This window comes from Cervus canadensis, chromosome 29, assembly GCF_019320065.1.
Source record: "Cervus canadensis isolate Bull #8, Minnesota chromosome 29, ASM1932006v1, whole genome shotgun sequence".
NCBI classification, from domain to species: Eukaryota; Metazoa; Chordata; class Mammalia; order Artiodactyla; family Cervidae; genus Cervus; species Cervus canadensis.
This window is the reverse complement of record NC_057414.1, coordinates 22,892,745-22,917,826: the sequence shown is the minus strand read 5'-3', so window position 1 is coordinate 22,917,826 and position 25,082 is coordinate 22,892,745. Positions and strand designations below refer to the sequence as shown.

Below are 25,082 nucleotides of genomic sequence, written 5' to 3'. Positions count from 1 at the left end.
GACGGACGTCAGCGGTTATTGACGTGGTCTGAGCTGAAGGACCTAGAAACATTCTCTTCTGTTCCTACCACCTTGTCCCTCCAGCTCCAAAATAACCTCTTGCCTCTGCTATGTCAACTTGTCTGAAATGTTATCAGAGTCTGGGCTGTCATCCTAAAGGCTTTATATATACTGACTTTGGGAAGGAGTCATTCAAGCCTTTATCCAGGAAAGCACAAGGATGGCCTTCTAACTGTCAGCAGTTGAGGCCTCTGAGTGCCCCGCTGTAGAATGAAGCTCTGTGACTTGGGTACCAGAGGGGATACTTGCAGACCTAGAGTCACTTCCTCCACAGTATTTACTGGTACCAAGTACATGCCGGGCTCTGGGCTGAGCCCTGAGGACATGGTTTAGGTGGGGAGAGGATCCTGCTGCGGAAAGCAGAATCCAGAGTCATGGAAGGCACGGGGTGGGGACGTGGGACTCGAGTTCCGCAGGGCTGGTGCGGTGTTGCCACAGCAGACATTTCAGTGCCCAAGCCCCAAATTTTCCCAGGCAGTTCCCAGGGTTTCCTGTCCAGATGTTTTTCACTCAGAAAAGCAACAATTGGGGGCTGGCCTGCATCAGCCAGCCTCAGAGGGAAAGGACAGGAGCTCTTCACCTGTAAGAATTCGGTGGCAGGAAGCTATCACGTGCAGTTCCCAGCTGCTTCCCCTTCGTGCCATTCATGCCAACCCCGGGGAGTTCTTGCAGCCACAGGCTCTCCGTCAGTAGCTCTTGTTCTGGTGTGTGGACTTGAAGCTGGTATTTTCATGAAATTTGAAATTGTCCTTTCTGAGTTGATGTAAATTCACAAATTACCAAAGACCTAATACTACTAATACTTTTAAATTCCATGTGTATCTGGATAGCAAGAGACCTGAAGCCTACTCCTAGTTTTTTCCCTTACTGTATGATTTTGGACAAATTACCTCCTTATTCTACATATTACCCTTGGCCTCAGGGAGCTAGGCCAGGTGGTCTGAGGTCAGTGAATCAAGGGTTCCCATGTACTGTCCTTTACATGAGCCTTCTCTGAGAATATAAGTTGCTTTTGCAGACTTTAAAAAAAAATAGTCTAACCTTTGAATGTTTTCATTAATGGAGTGGGATGCTCATTCCAAGGAAAACGTCAAGTCTGACCAGACTGCTACCACCAAACAGTGGTGTGTGGTCCCTTATCTATTATTAGCTCCTTGATGATGATGAAATTCTGAAACAGATGCTTAGGCGCCTTTGCAAATGTTAAGGTAAACAAGTTCGTATTTGTTGTCTAGAAAGAGGTCTTTGGAGTCTCTTATGTTGCCACCAACTCAGACCAAAGGGTCTGTTTAATACCCCGGTGTTTTAAAGGCTCTTATTGGGTGATAACATGCTTTCTCTACCCCCACTCCCGAAATCTCTGTAATTCTTAGATACTCAAGAATGTTCATTTTGGCTGAAATTTGCCTGTAATTTTAATTACAAAGAAAAGACAGCCTGACGCTAAACAAATGGCGTGGAGAGGTCATGGCCAGCTCTCGGAATAGAAAAAAATTGCAGAGGGCACATCTGGCATCAGACTTGCTTTCTTGGTCAGTAGGGAGCGGCAGCTGAGTTCCCGGGGGAACTGCCCAGTGGAAGCTTCGAGGCCCAGAGCTTCACTCAGAGTTCCCAGATGTGCAGAAGTGCGGCAGCAGCTGGGGGCAAGATACAAAACGCACGATTTCTCCAGGCTGCTATTGAGAACCCTGGGCCCAGCCCCGGAGACAGGTGGGCCCAGGGACAGACAGTGGTAGCAGCCTAAGTAAAGAGCATTAGTCCTGCTGATAGAAGTGCTTAGAAGTAGGGCTGGTTCTCTGTGGATGGTTCAGCCTGCTAACAGACCTCCCACTCGCCTCCCAAATGTTAGATAGCTGTGACGTTATCACCATTCACTTTTCTCCTTTGGATCAGACTCAGAAGCCAGGAACTTATTTCTGGAAGGCCTCCAGGAGAATGTCACTGCAGTCAAAGAGCCAGGAGTATGTGCTGGTTAAGATCATAGGCTCTGGAGCCAGACTACCTTGGATCCAATCCCAGTTCTACCACTTATCAGCTGTCACCATGGGCAAATTATATTAGTACCTTCTCAAAGGGTTGTTATGAGGATTCAATGAATAATAAATGTCAAGTGCTTGGAACTGCCTTTGCCATGTAGTAAGTGTTTAATAAAATGCTACTTATTATTACCAGAATGTAAACAACATGAGATATGAGGGTCTTGGTCATGTTCATAGCTGTAGCCCAGATTATTAAAACGGTGCTTGACACGTAGTTGGAAATCAATAAATATTTGATAGGTAGTGGCGGTGGGGATGAATTGATGGACAGGCAGACGGACAGATAAAGAGGGATGGCTGAGTAGTATCAGAGAGGGAAGAGTAAGCAGTGAGGACATCTCCCAACCTTCTGAACGCATGTCTTAGATAAGGAGATTGTCCAGCTGTGTGACTTTAGGCAAGATACCTAACCTCTCTGAACCTCAAAAGGAATACCACCCTACTTTGTGGAGTTACTGTAAGGATTAACTAACTTGGTCACAGTGTACCTAAAAATGAGTTTCTGCTGTTAGGAATCATCCTGGGGAGAGGGCCTTCTGGGGCAAGATCACAAGTGGAGAGCAAGGTGTGAGGGGCGGTCAGACCGGTTACCCTCTTACCCCAGCTGACGGGTATTAGGAACTGCAGGACCCCTCTGCGTTCTAACTGAGAGGAGGAGACGCCAGAGTCAGATGCTGATCTTTCAAAGTAATGGGTTTGCCACTAGTGAACTGGATTAGGACACACACAGAGGAGTCAGGACAAAATAGAGTCTTTACTGATCTTCACTCACCTACCTGGCTGCTCCACCCGAAGGAGGTACAAATGGTTTGGTGTGGAGAGAAGGCCATTGGGCACTTCCAACATTTTCAAGAAAGTGTATGTTGGAGGTTGTGGGTTTCTTCTTATATGGGCCCCTACAGGAACTCCAGAAGAGAGAAAGAATGGTTCCCCCTGCAATAGGTTCCCCCCAGCCCACGTGGGCTCCCCCTATGGGAAGAGATAAGTAGTTTGTAGTCTCTGGCCGGTTGATTGCTGTGTCACCACAGACCCAGGGCCCCGGGTGGAAGGTTTTTCCAGTAAGAGAGTCTACAGGCTTCGTCCTTACTCCCCAGGGTCACAGGTAACGAGGGCCTCCAGATGGAGCAGCAGGAACGTGCCGGCCATCTTCCTTCTTATAAGCTGGGGAGTCACCAGGCTGGCTGATGGGGCCTCCCAGTCCCCTTCGCTTCTGTAACCTTCCCGCTCTGCTGCTGTTTCTGCTTCAGTGCCCTAGGGAGATGAGAGGGAGGGATAAAATGGGGCAGAATTAACCTATGAGCTGTCTTCCCTGCCTCCCAGGTAGGGTTGCCAGACTAAATATAAGTGAGTGAGTGAAGTCACTTAGTCGTGTCCAACTCTTTGCGACCCCATGGACTGTAGCCTGCTAGGCTCCTCCAGCCATGGGATTCTCCAGGCAAGAGTACTGGAGTGGGTTGCCATAAATATAGAATGCCCAATTAAATTTGAAATTCAGATAGACAACAAATAATTTTTTAGTATAAGTGTGTTCTTACTGTTGCATGGAACATACTTAAACTAAAAGAAAAAAAAAAATCTAACTGGGTGCCCTGTTCTTTTTTTTTTTTAATTTGTAAATCTGGCAACTCTTCCCCTGGCTTATCCCCTTCTCATAACCCCTTCTCCCTGTCATCATCTCCACGTGGGAGCAGGGGGCTCCTCACAACCAACATAGCTAGAGTATTTCCTAATTCTTCCTAATTTCTCAAAAGAATACATTATTTATATTTGGCCTTTCTGATTGGTCACATGAATTGAACCGGTTTATTTAGAGAAGTCCGTCGGAAAAGAAACTAATAAATCTTTAAGACTGCAGCAAGTGTCCAAACATGGCCCTCCAGTTGTTCCTCAAGTGGTCTAATTTCTTCTGTGTTTTTCTTTACAGCCAGAAGAAAAATGCCAGTCAGAGGTAAGGAACACTTTGCTTGTTGGATTTTTGTCTTTCACCATGGTCAGTTCTTTCTCCCAGCTCATCCTGGAAGTGGACTGCCAAAGCAAGTAACTCTGTCCCTTGTCATCTTTAGATTCGCAAACTACGGCGGGAACTGGATGCCTCCCAGGAAAAAGTTTCTGCTTTGACCACCCAGCTGACAGCAAATGTGAGTATAGACCCAGAGCAGTAGCCATTGCTGCCTCTGAGCATTATAGAGGCAGAGTGGTGTAACGAAAGAGACACAGGTTTTGGTATCAAGGGTGTGAGCGTCAGCTCTGACACTTCCTGGCTCTGTGCTTTGGACGGAGTCTTTCGCTTCTGAGCGTGCCTTTGCGCCTCAGTGCGCTGGGAGATGATAACACTTAGCTCTCAGGGGCGTCATGTGATCAGTACCTGGAATAGATTAAGTGCTCAGAACAGTTTATTTTCCTTTCTCTTTCTGGAAATTTTCATCTTAAAAGAAAAAAAAAAAAGAAGAAGAAAATCTAAGACTCCACAATAAATGGCTGACTGCTCTGTAATTATTATATAATATACACAATTACGTGTTCAGGAGCCACTGCCAACTGGCATTCAATTCAGCAACTGTTTAAGTGCCAACTATGCCCCGGGCACTATGGGTTCAGCAGCAAAGCAAACATACTCACTGTCCTCTTAGTGTTCTTTCTGCGGAACAGCAGAGAGACAAAACAGTTTTGCTATGACATGATAGCTGTTATGATAGCAATAAAGGGGGATGGTTGTGGGAATACCTAAGAGGAACGCCTAGATCAGTTTTGATGGGGCTGGGAGAAGTCAGGAAAGGCTTCCTGGAGGAGGTTGCATCTTATGATTGCTGGGTAGGGGAGGATGCATGGGAAGCACAGCATTCTAACCAAAGAGAGTAATTTGTGCAAAAGCCCAAGGTGGAGATGTTGCCGCATTTGGAAACTGTAAGAAGCTCAGTGTGATTGGAATCTATGGCGTGGATGTGGAGGAAGAGGGCTGGGGTGGAAGGGGGAAGGAAGTGGGAATGAGGGCAGCATCGAAGAAAAGCAAGGGTCAGGTCACATCATGAGCACATGCATCTGTTAGGTGGTTAAGTTAACTTCCTGTGGTGTGGTTACGGGATTTGCGGGGTCAGAGTGGAGGCAGAGATCTCCTACCACATCAGACCAGTCGGTAAAGGTACCCTGCCGCAGGGCCGTGAGTCTGAGGGCTGCGGCTCAGAGGCAGAGCCGGAGGTTTTGGAAGGTGCTGAGATGCCTCAGAGGCAGGGCTTCCTGCATGGGACCGTAGATCGTGAGTGTGAGCCTGTCAGGAAGCCTCCTGCGTGATCCCAGCATGCTGTTAAAATGAAAAGCAAAAAGCTTGTCTTCCTTGGACCAGGACCATAATTAGTAAATATCTGGAGCTTTTGCCCATGTAATTCCCGGTTTGAGCCTGAGTCTACTCGAGGAAACTTTCCATTTCATTTTAAAGTCTGCACATGAACTACCTAGCAGAATGCTTGACCTTAATTATAGGCTCAGTAATTGCTAACTACTCTGAACTATTCATTCTCCCGTGCTCTCTTACGTTTCTGGAAATCTTTTGCTTTTTTTTTTTTTTTTCCCAAAATGCTAGTATACTAGGCTACTGTGTGTTTGTTTAATCCTTCTTTATTTTCTTAACTTTTTCCTCTATTACTGTATCCTAAAAGATCAGAAATTTGGAACTTCCCTGGTGGTCCAGTGGCTAAGCCTCCATGCTCCCAATGCAGGTGGCCCAGGTTCAATCCCTGGTCAGGAAACCAAACTAGATCTTGCATGCTGCAACTAAGACCTGGTGAAGCCAAATAAATAAATAAATACAAAAAAAAAAGAAGATCAGAAATTGATGTTAGATCTGAAATTTGAGGTTTAGAGTCTTCATCTCGATAATTAGATGCATGCCTTTGAATCCAGAACCAGTGAGCCAGTGGTCTCCTTGAAACACATGAGGTTTGACAGCAGGTGATTTGGAACCACTGCCCTTATTAAGAACTGTAGCTATCAATGACTGCCCCTTACTAATGGAAAAATAGTCATTTATTTATCAATGAACTTGATTAATTCCTCCAATCAACTCATGCTGCCCCCAAGGGACCTTTCATTGGGCCATTTGGAACTCTCCTGTCTGGTCCAGAAGAGTAGGAGTGAGATCCCTCACGTTACTATTATTTCACAAATCCGTTTTGCTCTTCATAAAAGCCACTGAATCCCATATTGTTTTAAAGTAAATATTTAGTCTTGCCACACACCACCGGCAGTGCTAACGTGTTTTACTGTCTGCCATCTTTCTTGCAGGCCAAGCCATGTTTGTTTTTTCTAGACAAACTACTCAAAGCCACCTTCTCTGGGTGTTTTTATACCACTTGTGTTTGTTTTCCCTGGGAATGTGAGAATGCTGCTTGCTGAGAAGTCTGTTGTGCGGCTCTGAACCAGCCTCTTAGCCCGTGTTTTCATAATTGAGATCATGACTCAGTCCTTTTGGTCACCAGCAAAATGCGATCCTCTGGTTCTTTGGAGCACATGTGGTTTCTTCTTGAGTTTGCAAAAACAGTCTCTTGATAAGCAGTCTTTGTGGGGTCAGGGTTTTGCTTTTGTTTTTAAATGAATAGAAAGTTTTCATGCCCACAAATAGAATCTTGGGTAGCAATCAAACGAGGAATAGAAATAAATGGAAATTCAGTCATTTAAATTTGACCTTGTCATTCCTTTGAAGTGCCAGGGTAGCAGTCAAGTTGTTCACCTCCATGCCCTGGCTTCATTTACTATGTGACTGTCTCCAATTTGGTTGGCTTTTGTCCTGCCACATTCTCCAGGGCAGACTAAAGCATATCACTTTATTTTAAAATGTAAAGGCATTTTCTCAGTTTTTCATAAGAGAGGGCATGCAATCAGAAAGAAGCTGGCCAGTCCATTTAACATTTGTATCACAAGTGCCCCTGTCCCCTGCCAGCTCCTACAGCCAGTGGGAAAGAGGCTCAGCAGTTGATCCCAGAGTCTCCCTGTTTCATGAAGTCCAGTAACAGAGGCCTCCCACTCACCCCTCAAGTTTCTCCTCCCTAATCAGAAATGTCTGCTGACCCTGACCCTCCTTATAGCCCAGGGTGATGGCTCCTCTCCCACCCTTTTCTCCTTCACTCTATGCATCTATCATGTTTGTCTCGAGAATTTTCCAGAACCATTAGGTCTCACTTCTCCCAAGACTCAGGTACCTTGCCGGTCCTTCTGGTTCCTCCTGTGACCTTCTGTGTATCTACCCACCCCACTCCTTGAACTTTTTCTTCATCTCTCTACACCTGTGTTCTCAGAATATCTGTTCCCAAACCCCTTCTGTTTGCCACAGTCCCTAGTCATGCCTGTGTTTTGCAATTCCTTAACAGCTTATAGATCATTTTCAACCACGTTGTTTCACTAAATGCTCAGAATCACCCTGGGAGGAACATAGATACGGCTCCCATTTTATAGATGAAGAAACTGAGGCCTGCAGGGTTAGATGACTTATCCATTCTTTATCCTTGGTTTTAACAATATTATCAGGATCCTCAGTCAGCTAACTGCCCTCTCACCTACTGCTCTGTGGAAGAAGGTTTAGTGTTGGGACACAGAGTTGCATCTTGCCCTTAAAGAGGGTTGCAGAGAAAGGGGCAGACAAGGAAACATCACATCTCTTAATTCTAAGATACACATTTTTTTTTCGTGTTTCTAACATCTCTCAAAATTGGATGCATATTTCAACTATAATTGGCAGCATTTTTAAAGCTGTCTTTGTAATATAGGATAATGGCGTGTCTGATGCTGTCTTCTACAGAGATATATAAAAGTGGAGGGGAGCCCCAGGGAAGGTCCTCACTCCAGGGGGAACGTTCTCTGAGGTGGTAGCAGATGGGCCTTTTGGTGGCTTTTTATTAACCACGATTATAACAGGCAACATCTGCCAAGCACTTTGTTCGTCCGTTCTGTAAACATGCCCAACATGAGCCTCTACTGCGAGCCTGGTGCCTGGGGAACGAAAGGTATCCTGCAGTGTAGTAGAGACTGGCGTAAATTAGTGATCACAAGTGTGTGTGTGTGTGTGTGTGTGTGTGTGTGTTGACTGTGATCCCACAAAGTACACAGCAGACCAGTGTGCTTGTGTGAGTGAATCGGAGGGAAATAGCAGGTCTCATGAAGACATGTGCTGAGCTCTCTCTCGAGAAGTATGTGTAAAAATCAGCTGGGAAGGCAGCGAGGGAAAGGGCATTCTGGGCAGAGGGGAAAATATGCAGAAAGGCCCTGAGGTGGGAAGAGGCACGGGACATTGGAGAACATGAAAGGCTAGAGTAACCAGATCCCAGAGAGTGGTGGGGAGTGGGGGCTCAAGAGACTGAAGAAGTCGACAGGGGCTCACCCACGTGGCCCCATTAAGATTTCTGTCTTTAAGACCCAGCACCCTTTAGGCACGCCTGCCTTGCAAGGTGGGTTTCCCAGCTGGCTCAGTGGTAAAGAATCAGCCTGCCAAACAGGAGACATGGGTTTGATCCCTGGGTCAGGAAGACCGCTGGGAGGAGGAAATGGCAACTTGCTCCAGTATTCTTGCCTGGAAAAAGCCCATAGACAGAGGAGCCTGACAGGCTATAGTCCATGGGGTCGCAAAGAGTTGGACACGAGCTAGCAACTAAACAGCAACAGCAAACCTTGCAAGATAATGTAACTGCAAGGAAATGTGTCTTTCCCCTCTAGGCTCACCTCGTGGCAGCCTTTGAGCAGAGTCTTGGAAACATGACCATCAGGCTCCAGAGCTTAACCATGACGGCTGAGCAGAAGGTAAAACAGGAACTTCTTCCCTCCCTGCTTAGAATTAAGAAACCTAAATACATGATCCTGTTTTACTCCAGGAAATTGTATAGATTGTAGTGTGCTTATTGGACTATTGGAATTGAATCTGAAGGAACAGAATTTATTGAGTGAAAATATGACTTGGAGTGAGTGGTGGTAACTGCATTGGCAACAGATCTTAGTCCTCTTGGCTTTCCTGTGCTCACAAACGCCTGTTGAAAACTGATCCAGGCTAATGTTTGTGACAAAGGTTTCCTGTGGCTCCTTCATTCTCTCCTCTCCTCTAAGCTGATGCTAAGTTGACTTCAGTGGAACTCAGTACAGAATGATTTGGGGATGACGGGTCTTTTTTTCTGCTCCTCAGGATTCAGAACTGAATGAGTTAAGAAAAACCATTGAGTTGCTGAAGAAACAGAACGCAGCTGCCCAGGCTGCCATTAATGGAGTAATTAACACCCCGGAGCTCAACTGCAAAGGTAAGCAGGAGACACAGCTTTCAGTCTGGCGACCCGCCTGCCCTTAGGAGCCCTCCCCTGACAGCATATGATGCAACCGCCCTTCCAGAGGGCGGGAGTCTGTGTCAGTTGGACAAGTCTTAGAAGACACTTCATCCAGTTAATTACTGCTTCTAGGAAGAGAGCTGCTCTGGCTTGTCCTCTTCTCTGATGTATCTCAAAGTGGAAGAGGATGTGTCTCTATTGACCAAGAATCAGTATTTCACAGCCTCAATTTCACTACTAATGCTTTGATATTTACAGACTGACATGTTGTTGTTGGTCAGTTGCTCAGTCCTGTCCGACTCTTTGCGACCACATGGACTGCAGCACGCCAGGCTTCCCTGTCCTTTATTTACCATCTCTCGGAGTTTGCTCAAGCTCCTGTCCATTGAGTCAGTGATGCCATCCAACCATCTCATCCTCTTTAGTCCCCTTCTCCTCCTGCCTTCAATCTTTCCCAGCATCAGGGTCTTTTCCAATGAGTTGGCTCTTTGCATCAGGTGGCCAAAGGATTAGAGCTTCAGCATCAGTCCTTCCAATGAATATTGAGGACTAATTCTCTTTAGGATTGACTGGTTTGATCTCCTTGCTGTCCAAGGGAATCTCAAGAGTCTTCTCTAGCACCACAGTTCGAAGGCATTAGTTCTTTGGCACTCAGCCTTTTTTTATTGTCCAGCTCTCACATCTGTACATGACTACTGGAAAAACCATAACTTTGATTATATGGACCTTTGTCAGCAAAGTAATGTCTCTGCTTTTTAATACACTGTCTAGGTTTGTCATTGCTTTTCTTCCAAGGAGCAAGTGTCTTTTAATTTCTTGACTGCAGTCACCGTCTGCAGTGATTTTGGAGCTCAAGAAAATAAAGTCTGTCATTGTTTCCATTGTTTTCCCATCTATTTGCCATGATGTGATGGGACCAGATGCCATGATCTTCATTTTTTTATGTTGAATTTTAAGTCAGCTTTTTCACCCTCTTCTTTCATTTTCATCAAGAGGCTCTTCAGTTCCTCTTCACTTTCTGCCATAAGGGTGGTGTCATCTGCATATCTGAGATTATTGCTATTTCTTCTAGCAATCTTAATTCCAGTTTGTGCTTCATCTAGCCCGGCATTTTGCATGATGTGTTCTGCATATAAGTTAAATAAGCAGGGTGACAATATACAGCCCTCACATACTGCTTTCCCAATTTTGAATCAGTCTGTTGTTCCATGTCCTATTCTAATTGTTGCTTCTTGATCTGCATACAGATTTCTCAGGAGGCAGGTAAGGTGGTCTGGTATTCCCGTCTCTTTAACAGTTTTCTACAGTTTGTTGTGATCTACACAGTCAAAGACTTTAGCATAGTCAATGAAGCAGAAGTAGATGTTTTTCTGGAATTCTCTTGCTTTTTCTATGATCCATCGGATGTTGGCAATTTGATCTCTGATTCCTCTGCCTTTCCTAAATCCAGCCTGTACATCTGGAAGTTCTTGGTTCACATACTGTTGAAGCCTAGCTTGAAGGATTTTGAGCATTACTTTGCTAGCATGTGAAATGAGCTCAATTGTGCGGTAGTTTGAGCATTCTTTGGCATCGCCTTTCTTTGGGATTGGAATGAAAACTGACCTTTTCCAGTCCTGTGGCCACTGCTGAGTTTTCCAAATTTTCTGGCATATTGAGTGCTGCACTTTCACAGCATCATCTTTTAGAATTTGCAATAACTCAGCTGGAATTTCATCACCTCCGCTTGCTTTGCTTGTAGTGATGCTTCCTATGGCCCACTTGACTTCGCATTCCAGAATGTCTGGCTCCATGTGAGTGATCACACCATCATGGTTATCTCGGTCATGAAGGTCTTTTTTGTGTAGTTCTGTGTAGTCTTGCTACCTCTTCTTAATATCTCCTGCTTCTGTTAGGTCCACATCATTTCTGTCCTTTATTGTGCCCATCTTTGCATAAATGTTCCCTTGGTATCTCTCATTTTCTTGGAGAGATCTCTAGTCTTTCCCATCCTACTGTTTTCCTCTATTTCTTTGCATTGTTCACTTAAGAAAGCTTTCTTCTCTCTCCTTGCTATTCTTTGGTACTGTGCCTGCTGATGTGGGGCCGCCTGAAATGGGTTCATCCCTCATTTGTCCCGGGAAACATTTTGGAAGGAATTGCTTTGTCCTTACGTATGTTGCTTGGGGTGGTGGGGGAGAATGTGGGCATGAGGAGTTACATCAAAAATGAAATGAAGAGTACTGATAGGTGATAGAACTGACACTTATAGAACATTCACTGTGTTCTAAGCACTAAACTCAGTGTTTGAATGATTTCATTAACCTGTTTTCTGTCCACAACATGCTTATGAGGGCAATGCTGTTCCTCCCTCCACATGGTACTGAGGGGAATATTGAATTTTAGAGCGATGTTCACATCCTTAGGTCACTGAATATAACAGAAATGGGACGAGAACCCACATCTGCCCCTGAAACCAGTGCTCTAAAGACAGGGCTGTTGGTGTCGTCTTGTGCTTGTAGGGAACACGGTCTGCAAGGTTTATTTTGGTCTCACTGCTTTTGGGGGCAGTGTTATCTCTGGTACCACTGTCAGCTCAGATGGCAAGCCTCCTGGAAAAGTGAGGCTAGGGGTGACGTGAGAAAGATTGATAAGAGCTGGCCAGGCCGAACAGAGGGAGAAGAGCATCCCAGGAAGAAAGAATAGTAGCTGTCAGGCGGTGAAAGGACGTGGGCATGGCATGTCCATCCAAGGGCATGAAAAAGCTGGAGCAGGAGCAGAGACAGCCAAGGAGGGGGCGCTCACAACACAATTGACTATTGCCGCAACTCGGGGACACATTGTTGCGTCTAAAGCTCAAGAGAGCAGGTGTCGGGGAGTTCTCCCTGGGCCTCCCCTGACTTCTGTTGGGCACAATGAGAAGAGTTCTCCTTTAATTAGTCAAAGAGGGCGTGGCCCCCACCTACTCAAGGACCTCGAAGCCAGCATCCGGGAACAGCAGGTGAGGTTGAATGGGAAATAGCTACGAGTCCTTGGGTGTGTAAATTTGGGTGTAAGTCCTAGGGCAGAGGAAGGGGCAAAGTCAGCAGCTCCTGACGTCTTGGATCTTGGGTCTCCAGGGAACGGAACCTCCCAGGCCACAGACCTCCGCATCCGCAGGCAGCACTCGTCCGACAGCGTCTCGAGCATCAATAGCGCCACCAGCCACTCCAGCGTGGGCAGCAACGTAGAGACCGACTCAAAGAAGAAGAAGAGGAAGAACTGGGTGAGTGTGCCTCCAAAGACTCTCGTGCTGAATGACAGAGTTGATCTCGGAAACAACGTGCCCCGGATATGAAGCTCTTAACTTCACAACGTAGACCCTTGGGAGTCAATCCAGTGAAGGGGCTTGTGGACAGGTTTCTGTTAAAGTCAGTATTGTGCCCAGCCAAGCACTAGGATTTATGAAATAACCACCTCCTTGTAGTTTTACTGTCTCACGAGACTTTATGTAAAGCACGCGTCTTTCATTTCATGTGCGTCATTTCTTCCTCATCATAGGCTGGCCACAAAGTTCCAGATACTAGACCAGGGTTACTATTAAGTGGTTTTTTCCCCTTAGTTCCAAAGTATTTTTTGGAGTGTGTATTGCTGGCCATCCCATCGTTAACCATAGTCCTTATCTACTTATTTACATGATTGCCCATGAGAGCATTAAATCACCCACCCTTGTCTTTAAAATATCTTTGACCCTTTGCTGAAAGTAAAAGTTTCATGAAGTGGTTGTCAGCAATTAGTGAGTGGTTCTGAATTGGGAGGGGGGCGGAGGTCATAACTCAAAACAGCAAATTTAATAGAGGCAGTCTCCCACATAGTGTTTCTCCATGTTTCCTAATTCCCTCCGGCAACTCGACTTTCTGTACAATGGCCTCTTGAACAATTTTTCCCATTCTTCATGGAAAATGCCACTGTCCTCTCCCCACTCAATTTTCAGTTCTGCTGACCGGCTGTGGAGTTCTGAATGACATTCACTGCTCCCAGCTTCAGTGCGGGGACACCCCGGGTTGATCTGAACTTGGCCAGGACTCACACAGCCCCATTTGTCAATGCTTGTAGCATCATGTGTTCATAGTAGCTTCAGTGTCCGCATTCATTCCATACACTTCTCATTCATTTTGTGTTATCTTGGATGGGTGGCGAGGTCCAGTGATGGAGGAGTTGAGGATGTAGTCATTTTGATTATCGATGACTTACTTGCATTGGAGGCAAGCGGAAAGGCCAGTTCCGGGTGATTCTCTCATCTTTCTGATTAAATCTTTCCTTGCATTACTGATGGCTTTTAGTCAACTCATTTGCTGTGACTTAAGTAAAATTAACTCATGTTTTGTTTCTAATACGTTGTTGCTAAATATGATCTGATTTGATTATCAAAGTGATGAGAGAATTATTTTCTGTGAAAAAATGTGACTATCCTTTTTCCTTAATTAAGGAAATAAAACTTAAAAGTTTTAAAGACAGCTTTTGGTTATCAGTGCCATTGGGGAGGATGGACAATTAGCATCCTCAGTTCATCCCAAAGGTCAATGTTGTCTGATCTTTGTACGCTCCTCCTTTATCTGGCATCTTACCAGAGGTTGAGCAAGGATTTAGGTTGATGTGTACAGATCCTTCTGTTTCTCTGACTACTCTCTGGAAATATGACTGGAAGTAGGAAATGGGAGAGAAATGGGATCCAGACTTGACCGCAAGCTGGATATGCAGTTTGTTATGGGTGAAACTTTGATAGGAGAAAATTCTCATTATTTCTGAATGGCCCGTTTTCTGAATTTCACAGTGGTTACGGAAACTCCCAGAATGTGTTTTCAGAAGAAAAAAAAAAAAACTTGAAGAAATTTACTTTCTAAAAGAATGTTTTTAAGATGAAGCTGTATTTTTTGGTCCTAGAAAAGTATGTGCTTATCATGGCTTTCAGAGAAAACATCATACTTTTAATTTTTTTATGTTCTCAAAATTTTCAGATCCATTTCATGGTTTGGGGAATTTGTGATATGCCAGTTCCTTTTTCCCAATATGGTTAATAGATTTCTTTAAAATGTCATTTTTTTTGGAGCAAGGAGCGACATGGCTAATTTTCTGCTTTTATTATGTGTTCAGAAGGACAGTAGGAGCTCCTAAGTACATATGTCAGAGAGCTATGCAGCCCTGTTAGGACTGGTGCAGGAGTGAAGCTACCCTTGCTGAAAAAAGAAGTCATGCTTAAAAAAGAAAAAAAAGACTTACAGATGACTGATTAGAGGCGGGAAAGAATGAGGAGTGTAGGAAGATGGGGCAGTCATTTCAGCCAAACAAAGCAGCCTGTAGAGCTTAGATTGTAGGCACCTCCAGACACACTCTTCCTCTCCTTCCATAATTGGAGAAGATAGCTCTTAAGCTTTGAAAGATCGCTGGTCCTACCAGACACCTCCTCTCTGTATGGTGTTTATTATGAGCCATGCCATGTCTGAAAAGTCCGAAGCTTTCCCTGTCTCTGGCTTTCTCTGTTAAAAATGTGTCTTTTTTCCTCCCCCTTCCCCATTTTTGCTTGCGTTTTCTCTGGCAGGTCAATGAGGTAAGCAAGACCCACGTGAATATCAGATACCAAGCTAACCCATCCATTGATATGACTAACCTCACCCGCATCCGTCACCGTGTCTGAGCAACCCGCTTTGTTGCTATGTCACCCCCTCCTCCCCACATCATCTGCTGAGCCAGGCTCTGTCTTGCTGTTGGCATCTATTCTTGACCCAAGAGTAGGCATGGAATGTCACCCACAGGACCAGTCCCCTGAGCTGTCAACACCAGATAACTCTTCTTCCCTTAATGCACTGATTCAAGAGAGCTGTGGGGGACCTTTTCCATGGCCGGGAGGAGAGCACGGGAGAAGTAATTTGCTCTTCTGCATGTCTGTTTGCTGAGGCCTGAGGGGTGGGCCGGGCCTCTGCCAGCCTGACAGTCTCGTGTGTTCAGTTACGCAGTTCCTTCAAGCAAGCCTTCGGGAAGAAGAAGTCCCCCAAGTCGGCGTCCTCCCATTCAGACATTGAGGAGATGACGGATTCTTCTCTGCCTTCCTCTCCGAAGCTACCGCACAATGGATCCACGGGCTCCACTCCCCTGCTGCGAAACTCTCACTCCAATTCTCTGTAAGTCTGTCTGCTGGGGTCGCTTTGGTCATCTTTGGCCCCTGAGAGCTCTCTCTAACAGGAATGGCTAGGAGTCCTGTTATGCTCTCTGCTTCTTGGGGTCCTTTGTGTCTTGCATTCCCGGGACTCTGCATGTTCTTTCCATGTTTCAGGACTAGAAAGTTTTTTGTTCTGCTGGCATCGGTGTGGATAATTAGCTGGCTGGTCTTGGGCAAGTGGCTTAACCTCTGTTTCCATTTTTCTCTCAAATTGAGACAGTGGTTGTCTCCTTATCCTGCCCTAAGCATTGAACAAATAGGTAGATGTGAAAAGCTGCAGCCTGTATGCTCTGTCGGGGAGACGATGGTATAAGTGTTGGCAGTTTGGGGTGAAATTCTGGTTCATTTGGGTGGCAGGGCTGAGAGAGATTACCCTTTTCTTCTTGGGTCAAAATTTAGTGTTGACTCTTTCTCTCAGATCAGCACTCAAAAGCTAGAAGTTTAAAAAATAGAGTGATTCAGTGACCACTCTCTTTACCAAAGGGTTTTATATTTCGTAGCATGATTCAACACCCTGAACTCTCCCCGTTGATTGTAAGTGAGTCAGTTTGAACAGAGCTCTTTGGGAACACAGGTGGTTGAGTGAGACAGGCGATTGCTCATTTGGCCTTGGCTTAGGTGCCGTTCCCCTTGACACCGAGTTACATAGAAAGGGAGAGTCATCTGCTCTTGCCCAGCCAAGCGTCCATGGTTTCCACTGAGCACCAACTGGTCATTGTTCCATCAGCACACAGGGAGACAGTCCTGTGCCCCATCTCAAAACACGAGACCTAGACTCTGGAGGCAAGAAGCTCAGTCAGGAATGGCTTGGGACTGACAGGCAGAGACCCGGGTATCTGCTCAGAATGCAGTTCAGCTGACTCCCTGCAGCAGTGAGTGAGAGAGATTGCCCCTGCCCCAAAGGACTAAGTTCCATCAGAGCCTTTAGTATCACCAGGCAAGAAGTGGAAGAAGAACCAGAGCTCCAGTGGGCTGCAAGGGCAGTTCCCATGAGATGAGACAGCGCCTGGGAAAAGAGGACCACTGCGTCTGGGGTCAGATCAGCCAGCAGCTAGGGTTGGACAGGGGAGTTGGGGTGGTGGACACCTCAGTTCCCTCACTGGTGAAAGTGGGGTGAGTTCCATCTACATCACTGGATTCTCGTTGGGGGGGGCGGTCAGATCCCGTGCATGCAGGGCTGCCTCCTTCCTGTCTCAGGAGGCCAGGGCTGTGGGGCCACCCCCAAGCCCACTCAGCCAGCCTGCCCGCCCACAGAACACAGCGGCCTGCACCAGCATCCCAAGTCCAGCTCACCAGACGGGTGCAGGGAATGCAGGTGAGAGGGTGAGCCAGGACTAGCCCATCGCCTGCTCGGACCACACGGAAGACAGGCAGTGGGAGTGAGGACGCAGAGTTTAGGGCCCTGACTTTTATTTTATGAACCCACCCTCCAGTGAAGCATGGTCTCCATTTTACATAAATCAGCGGCTCCTCTTCTCTTGTGGGGGTTGCCCTGGGAAGAATGGCAAGAATGGGCACATCTGTTCTGGGCGAAGGTGTAAGCCCGAATGGTGGGAGGGAGAGGAGCGCTAATGGCTGACTGAGGTTCCTGCCCAGCACCCTGGGTGCTGGCGTGAGGGTTAAACCAGTTCTCTGGACCACGAGTCCCGTCTGACCTGCAGGGTGCTTGGGAGGTAAATAAAGGGCCAGCTGCCCGTGGCTCACCTGCCGTCATCCCAGAGCATCCCAGTCCAGTTGTTTCCTGACCAGGAGAATAGGAGACCCCTCATCTGTTCTTTATGGATTGATACAGGCTTCTCATATGTCAGCCTGTGTGAGCAGGACACTGTTCGAGATGGTTCTGGAGACATCAAAGAGGATGGTAACCCGATTCCCACCCCCGGGGACTAGGGCCCGTGGGGACATGACACAATGGAGCTGATTCCACTCCTGGGGTCTGCTCTGTGCCAGGCACCATTCTTGGCTCCGGCGACAACAGTGTATAAGAGTCAAGTCCCCACTCCGTTGTAGACCCCATATGCCGGGGAGAGATGGTTGTTAAACATAAAATTGGATAAATGAGAAGAATCAGACAGTGCTAAGGGTTCATGCTGGGAACTGAAACAGTGTGTTGGGATGCAGAGTACCTTGACAGCAGCTGCAGACAGGGTGGCCCAGAAAGGCCCCTCTGAGGGGAGGTGATGTTTCAGCCAAGATCTGTGTGCCAGGAGCGATCCCTGATTAGTTCTTGTCGGTAATGCTTTGACAGGCTCAGTCCCAAAGCTCAGAGGCTTCACCCGTGGCTGTTGATCGCTGCTTCCCCCCAGACCTAGCACAGACATCCCTCGTGAGCAGGTGGCCTGCCACGTGGTGATGCTGGCACCCAGGCTCCGCCTGTTCTGTGGGCCTGTGTCCTCTGTGTGTCCAGCCAGCAGGCAGGGAGGGGACAGAGTGGGAATCCTGCAGGCGGCCGTGATGGACCGGGCCTCTTCCCATTGACCACTGAGCAGGGCTATGACCTGGGAGGGGAGAAGGGAAATAAGTGTGCCCTTTGGGGTGGGGATGGGGGACCTCAGTGAACACGTGGCGAGCAGGCAGCTTTCCTGGGGGGACCTGGAATCAGGCCTGGTGTGTCTGAGAAAGCTGGGTAGGGCCAGTGTGGCTGCCGCATCGTGGGCACATGGAAAGTGGTGGGAAGAGGCAGCACCAGTCTAGAACATGTGGGACTTTGAAGTGAGTTTGCATCTGATTTCCCGTGTGATGGGTAGGCCTTGGAGAGTTTTCAGCAGGAACGTGAGATCGTCTGAATTAGCGTCTCACAAGTGGAGTGTGAGGAGGGCGACCGCAGCAGAGGCTGACAACACAGTCCCCTCACGCCCCAGCCCCCGCCACCCCCAGGAGCTCTGGCCTGTTTCCTGTTCTTTGGACTCGTCACTCACAGTCACCGTCCCGGGGCCTTTGCCCTGTCTGTGCCCTCTGCCTGGCACAAGCTGCTCGGCCTAGGCACCTTGCATGAAACCACATCCGCCACCAGCCAGCACTCCCAACCATCCCCTTCCATGTTTTATTTTTTCACCATTGCAGATATCACCACCTGTTACGGAGCACCTCCTTGGTTATTTCTTCTTTGCCCCAATTCTCCAGGCTTCAGGTGAAGCTGCATGTAGTTAGGGACCCTTTTGGTTTTGGTAGCATTCAGATATTAGGTGGAGTGAGTAATTGATGCTAATGGTGAGTCCTGGGTGGATTTAGGATATATTACAAAAGGAAAGCTGATAGCACCTGGTGATGGGGCGTGTGGAGGGAAGAGAAGAAGAAATATTGAATATTCCTAGATTTGCAACTTGAGGACTTGGGGGTGTGGAGGTATTGTTTCTGGGATGGGTGGGAGACACACTCTGGGCCAGGAGGAGACCAGGAGCTGTGGTTTGACCGTGTGAGGTTTGAGATGCCCAGGAGACATCCCTGTGGAGAGGCCAGCCGGCCTGGAGTTCCTGGAGGTCGAGATTTGGGTAATATGAGCTCACAGGTGGTTCAAAAGCTGGGAAGCTGGAGGGATCCTCTAAGGAATTGAATAGACGTCGGGGAGAGGCAGAGGCACAAGGACCGAGTTCTGGGACTCTCTGATATTTGACGCTCAGGAGGAGAAAGTAGAGCAGTCAGGGAGAGTGGAAACCCAGGGGCAGAGAGAAGAGTCCCTTTGGAGGTGGGAGGAGTAACTGGGCCAGAAGCTGCCAGGCGGCCAAGCGCGTTGAGACGAGAGTGGCAGTGATGCGCTCAGCCTGTAGGGCTCCCGGAGCCCAGAGCCAGAGCGCTCCCTCCAAACCCAAACCACTTTCCCCAGAGGGACTGGGCGGGGCCCACTCTTGGCTTGGTAGCCCTTTCCTGACATTCCACAGCATCCGCACACACTGGAGATGTTTCTTTTGGGTCTGGTTTTCCAAAGGATGGGCAGAGAGCAAATGGTTCTTTCCAGCCTTGAGGGGTTTGTAAGAATGTGCAGATCTAGACATGAGAGGGCGTTCAAAGAAGATACCAAAGGCAGAGAGTCGGAGCTCGGGAAAGTTCCTACGACGTGGGCGGAAGGAATGGCCATGTGGGAAGGCAGCGTTTCCCACACTTGGGGTGTGTAAAATTAGGTACGCCCCCCAGCCCCACTTCTTGGGCAAGACAGCAGGAATATGCTGGCATTAAGTGTTAGGGGCAGAGTAGGAAAAATTAATATCAGGTTGCTTTAGTAAGCGGTTCACGGAGGGGACGAGTGTATGTTGAGTGCCCGCAGGATATAGTTCTGGAGCATTGCCCTGGGGTTGAGCAGACCCACCAGATTTCTTTGTGCTTCTGACATCGTTAATAGGCATGTCAATTTCTTTATGCCTCAGCCTCCCTCCTCTTAAAACAGAGATACCTGTAGCACCTCTTTCTGAAGTTGAAGTATACGTAGTACATTAAATAGTACACTGCAGATGCCCAGGGCAGTGGTCCGTGCATTCAGTAGCTGTTATGTGGGGATCAGTGTGATCAGATGCAACAGATGAGAACCCTGGTCCTAGAGGAGTCAGCAGTCATGTAAGGAGTGATTATCGATGACACAGCAGAAGTCTAGGGCAGGCAGGAACCAGGGGAAAAGTCTGGCATGGGCAGTAGGCACAGGGACTGACTCTTAGTTGGGGCTCATTTTCAGCATCATCTCTGAGTTGTAGTTCACCCCTCCTGGGCAGTCTTGCCATACTGTGTTTCTGAGAAGTGACCGATTTGGGGGCGGTGGAGTGGGGGGCTCATGGGGGGGTCCTTGAACTCTTGGTAGGGTTACCCGGAACAGACTTTCTTCCTTTTAGTTTGCTTCCCTTTGTAAAGTCATTGTGTGGTCAAGTTTCACAGAGTAATGCATGTGATAAATTCCACAAAGCGGGTGCCAAGGAAATGTTGTCTCTCTCTGCTGAGAAAGCTTTCTGGGGAAAAGCACAGACCATGTGAAGGAGACTGGAGCAAAATGCCTTGCCATGTAACAGACAGTGTGAACCAAAGCCGATTGTTCTTTGCAGTGACCTGGAATCTTCAAGTTTGGATGAGACAGGGTTTGGCTAAGACCAGAGTGTCACAGTGGAATTTTGTTCAGACTTTACACTCCATTTAAACCAGGAAACCATAGTCCTCTCCCAAGAATGAAGCAGTTTTTCCAAGTTCCCCTTGAAAACCTCCCAAACCAAAAAAAAATATATGTATATTATATATATGTGACTATATAGTTAAACCCTACAAACCACAGTCAAAGAGAGCTGGGAGAGGGTAGCAGTGGGCGGAAGGAGGTTATGATTTCTAAAGACATTACTGTCTCTCTAACCCAAATTTGTCTTAGTCCTAAATCTGTTGGCCCCAAATCTGTTTCTCACAGATATGAAACGGGAATTTTTAGGAGATTTTCAAGGGTCTGTTGGAGGTCTCAGAAGATTTTGAAGTGAAGTTTTATTGGCTGCTGACAACTTTTTAAAATAGGAGGTGGTTTCGTATCTCTCAAAACAGTTCAGGGTGCAGGTCAAGAAAACAACCACAAAAAGATTTGCCCGTTCACGTGTTAAATTTTTCTTCTAGTCCTTTCTGTCCCCCAAATACAATTGCGTCTCTTTTAACAGTGATCACGAGTCTCCTTTGGCAATTAACATGTCCACTCCCTCTCCCAGTTTCACAGGTCAGGTTTGGTTTGATCTCACATCCAGTGCTTGGGTCCTAGAGAGAGGGCTTACATGATTATTTCTGCAGACCACATGCTCACCATGTCATTCAGAGATAATCAGCTTCAGCTTTGTGACTTTTGAACTTGGACTTCTTTTTGTCTTTCTTTCTTTTTTGTTTTTGGTCCAAGAAATGTCCCAGCTTTCTCTTCTGGATCACCCCGCACCTCAGCTCCTATCATTGAAATCAACAGAACCTTTTCTAAATTGAGCTGTCTTTTCTAACATTGCAGTTCATCAGTACTCTTATGATCTTCCAGTTTGTGCTGATTTGCCAGGTAGCAGAAGGACAGACCTCAGTAATCAAATAAGGAACCCAGCCTGGAAGGACCTCTCTTAAAACAGAGGGACTCACGGGGCCCACAGTCCCCTGATCTGGTGTCTAGCCGGGGTAGGATGTCTCACCACAGTGTTGCATGTTTTCAGATAAAATTTTGGTTTTCATGTCATACCGACCTCTCTGCTAACGAGCTGAGATGTTTTTCTTCCTTGCCATGGGCTTATTAAGCAGTGTGGGGTGGGGGAATGAGAGAATGTTTCTCTCTCTGAACACCTTTAAAGGCATGGGCTTTAGAACATGACCAGAGACAGACTAACATCGCCCACCTGTATCTGTTAGTTTTTCCCCCTTTTTGGCAAATAAAAATCACCCTCAGCTATCTGCACCTGGAGTGTCTAATCTTTAAAACAGACAGTTGACCTTGTTTCTCTGAGTAGGTTTTGATATCAAGGGCTATATAGTGTCATTATAGGGACCCAGCTGTGTATACGTCACAGAGGATGTCAAACCCCCAAGTTACTATTCTCTTTGGCCGGCTCCCGTTTATCCCTGAACCAAGGGAATGTGGCTAAAGGGTGTACCATTCAGACCGCCGGAACTCTGCAAAGAAATAGTGTAGAGAAGCAATGAAATCTGTGAATTTCAGGTGCTTTTGCTATTGTCACTTCCAGGAAGCTATTGTCACTTCCGGGAAGCTTCTGTCATAGCTCAGCTGGTAAAGAATCCACCTGCAATGCAGGAGACTCTGGTTCGATTCCTGGGTCAGGAAGACCCGCTGGAGAAGGGATATGCCACCCATTCCAGTATTCTTGGGCTTCCCTGGCGGCTCAGCTGGTAAAGAATCCACCTGCAATGCGGGAGACCTGGGTTCGATCCCTGGGTCAGGAAGATCCCCTGGAGAAGGGAAAGGCTACCCACTCCAGTATTCTGGCCTGGAGAATTCCATGGACTGTGTAGACCATGGGGTTGCAAAGAGTTGGACACAACTGAGCAACTTGCACTTTCCCTTCCGGGAAGCACCAGGGAGTTTTGGATATACGGGGTCCTTTGCCGTCTGAGCCGCCAGGGAAGCCCCTTTCATACACGATTACTCCTGAACAAACCTGATGATGGAGTAGTGGTCGGGGGCGACTCAGAGGAGCTGCACTCAGAGCTGCCTTGGTCAGCAACACTCCTCTTTCCCTAGCATTTCGGAGTGCATGGACAGTGAAGCCGAGACGGTCATGCAGCTCCGGAACGAGCTGAGAGACAAGGAGATGAAGCTGACCGACATCCGCCTGGAAGCCCTCAGCTCTGCCCACCAGCTGGACCAGCTGCGGGAGGCCATGAACAGGATGCAGGTGAGAGTGGGGGGCAACACGGAGCCCTAGGCTGCAGGGGAGGAGCTGTTCCCGCCACGCTCCCGCCCCCTGCCGGACAGCCTTCTGCACTTCCGGGTTGGACCCTTTGTCCAAGGCTCAGCCTGACGCCTCTTCCTCCGCCAAGCCCTTTCAAGTCCTGCAGCTGGGAGTATTAGTTTGGTGCCCTCTTCTGAGTCCCTGTAGAGTTGTTCTGTCCCCGGCTCCTCTCACCTTCTGATGCAGACCGAAGGCATCTGGGTCTTCTGAGCCGTCTCTTCTGCATCCCCTCTTCTGGATGTGTGAGCACCAGTGCTTAACACACAGTAGGTCCTTCAAATATACAGAGTAAAAGACCCACTGCCGGTTCTACCAAATCAGACCTCAACTGGAGAGCAGTGTTTCCCAAAGGGAGGTTCTGTGGAACACTCATTCCACGAGAGGCTCTGTGAAAAGAAAGCTCTTTGATCAGATTTGTTTGAGAGATGCTGCACCTCTCAGATTCATAATGCATACCAGCTCATTAAAGGCTCTGAGAAGTCAAGTCCTGCAGTAAAGGCCTGGGTTGAGAAAGCCAGAGGTTTTCAGACTTCTTAGATACAAATTCTTCCATGTACCACCCATACTCTGGGAAATATTTCTGAGGTCTTTGTCAAAGAAGGCCAGCTCTTGAACCTTTCCCTGCCAGAGAGGCCTTCTGTATACAGCAAAGGAACCACGTTGAACAATGTCTCTGAGGGTATAATTTACTCTGCCTCGGCCGGGATGCACGTTTGATCCCTGCAGAGACCTTTCAAATTCCTCCTCCAGAAAAGGCTTGGTCACAGAATATCTGCCCAGTAAGTGAGTTTCTGCCTTCCCCTTCACAGAGTGAAATAGAGAAGCTGAAGGCTGAGAATGACCGGCTGAAGTCAGAGTCCCAAGGCAGTGGCTGCAGCCGGGCGCCCTCCCAGGTGTCCCTGTCCGCCTCCCCCAGGCAGTCCCTGGGGCTCTCCCAGCACAGCCTGAACCTCGCCGAGTCCAGCAGCCTGGGTGAGTGGCGTCACAGGGCCTGCAGTTGGCCCTGTGGTCTCTAAGCAGGAGCCCCGAGATGAGCAGATGAGCAGATCACATGGAGAAGCAGAGGCGTGTGTGCGCTTAGGGTGTGTGTCTGTGTGTGGGTGTGTATGTGGGTGTGCGTCTGCTACCAACATGAGCCCAGCCGTTAGACTGCTGTCATGCTTTGCTTCAGTGCCCTGAGATCTCCAGGCCGTGAGCTTGGATCCCCTCGCCCACCATGCTGAGTTCTGTTTGATCCATTTTAAGAGGCTGACCTGCAAGCTGTATGCTGCCTACCACCCCCTCATGGTAACCGGTCCCACTTGGGATGATGGCTTGGTTTATGACCTTCCTACCTTGGGGCTGGATTCCAGGCTGGCTGGATAATTAGCGAGCGCCATCTAGGTTTTCTTTGTAAGCCTACCGAGGCTGATGCTTTTGATTTCTTATCCATGAGGCTGCTCTTGCTATCGTTCTGGTTGAGTCTCCCTCACACTTCCATTCGGCAGGGTACATCGTCAGCCCGCTGGCTCCTTGGTTGGCCTGCTGTTGGTTTCTGTGGTTGCATTCTCCATTCTGCCCCTCCCCTGTCCCCACCCCCATCCCCCTGCCCCTGCACGGCGACACCTGGTCTGTCCTGCTGCTGTGCCGACCAGCAGCGGGGGTGTCGGGAGGCCAGCTTTGCTGTCCCATGTGCCTAAGGCTGTCGATGTTTTCCATTCGCAGACATGTTGCTGGATGACGCTGGTGAATGCTCGGCTCGGAAGGAAGGAGGCAGGCATGTTAAGATAGTTGTCAGCTTTCAGGAGGAAATGAAGTGGAAGGAGGTTAGTTGGATCCCTTACCCTGTGCAGCCTGCCCCTTCCCCAGGTAGAACTGCCTAGCATAGCGATTCCATCATCACACCCATCATCTCGGAGCCTGGGGTGACTCAGAAATAGTACTAACGCTTCCCCTAACTAACCCTAAATCCCCAGCAGCATTTTGATGCCACAGATGTGAACAAATGGCCTTTTCCTATTTCTCGTGTTTGGAAAAATCTATAAAGAGTCCTTAAAATTGGTCCAGGTTTCAAGTATCTAACTAAACATTAATATCAGTCAGAAATGGCTTTTCCGAATTTAATATGTTCCCAAAACTCTTCAAA

General features: G+C 47.8%; 1 protein-coding gene across 14 annotated transcripts in view; it reads left to right on the top strand.

The window, feature by feature from the left end:
• The window catches only part of NAV2 (neuron navigator 2), an 874,724-nt gene that overhangs the window by 822,731 nt on the left and 26,911 nt on the right, over nt 1-25,082 (top strand). For 9 of the 14 annotated variants that reach the window (XM_043451122.1, XM_043451119.1, XM_043451127.1 and 6 more), the window contains 10 exons: nt 4,024-4,047; nt 4,163-4,237; nt 8,799-8,882; nt 9,259-9,370; nt 12,493-12,638; nt 14,952-14,960; nt 15,359-15,531; nt 22,747-22,900; nt 23,767-23,929; nt 24,662-24,762. In XM_043451122.1, the coding sequence (XP_043307057.1) occupies nt 4,024-4,047; nt 4,163-4,237; nt 8,799-8,882; nt 9,259-9,370; nt 12,493-12,638; nt 14,952-14,960; nt 15,359-15,531; nt 22,747-22,900; nt 23,767-23,929; nt 24,662-24,762 (1,041 nt within the window). The remainder of the gene's footprint in view (nt 1-4,023; nt 4,048-4,162; nt 4,238-8,798; nt 8,883-9,258; nt 9,371-12,492; nt 12,639-14,951; nt 14,961-15,358; nt 15,532-22,746; nt 22,901-23,766; nt 23,930-24,661; nt 24,763-25,082) is intronic. The other 5 variants (XM_043451131.1, XM_043451125.1, XM_043451126.1 and 2 more) reach the window with 1 other exon arrangement.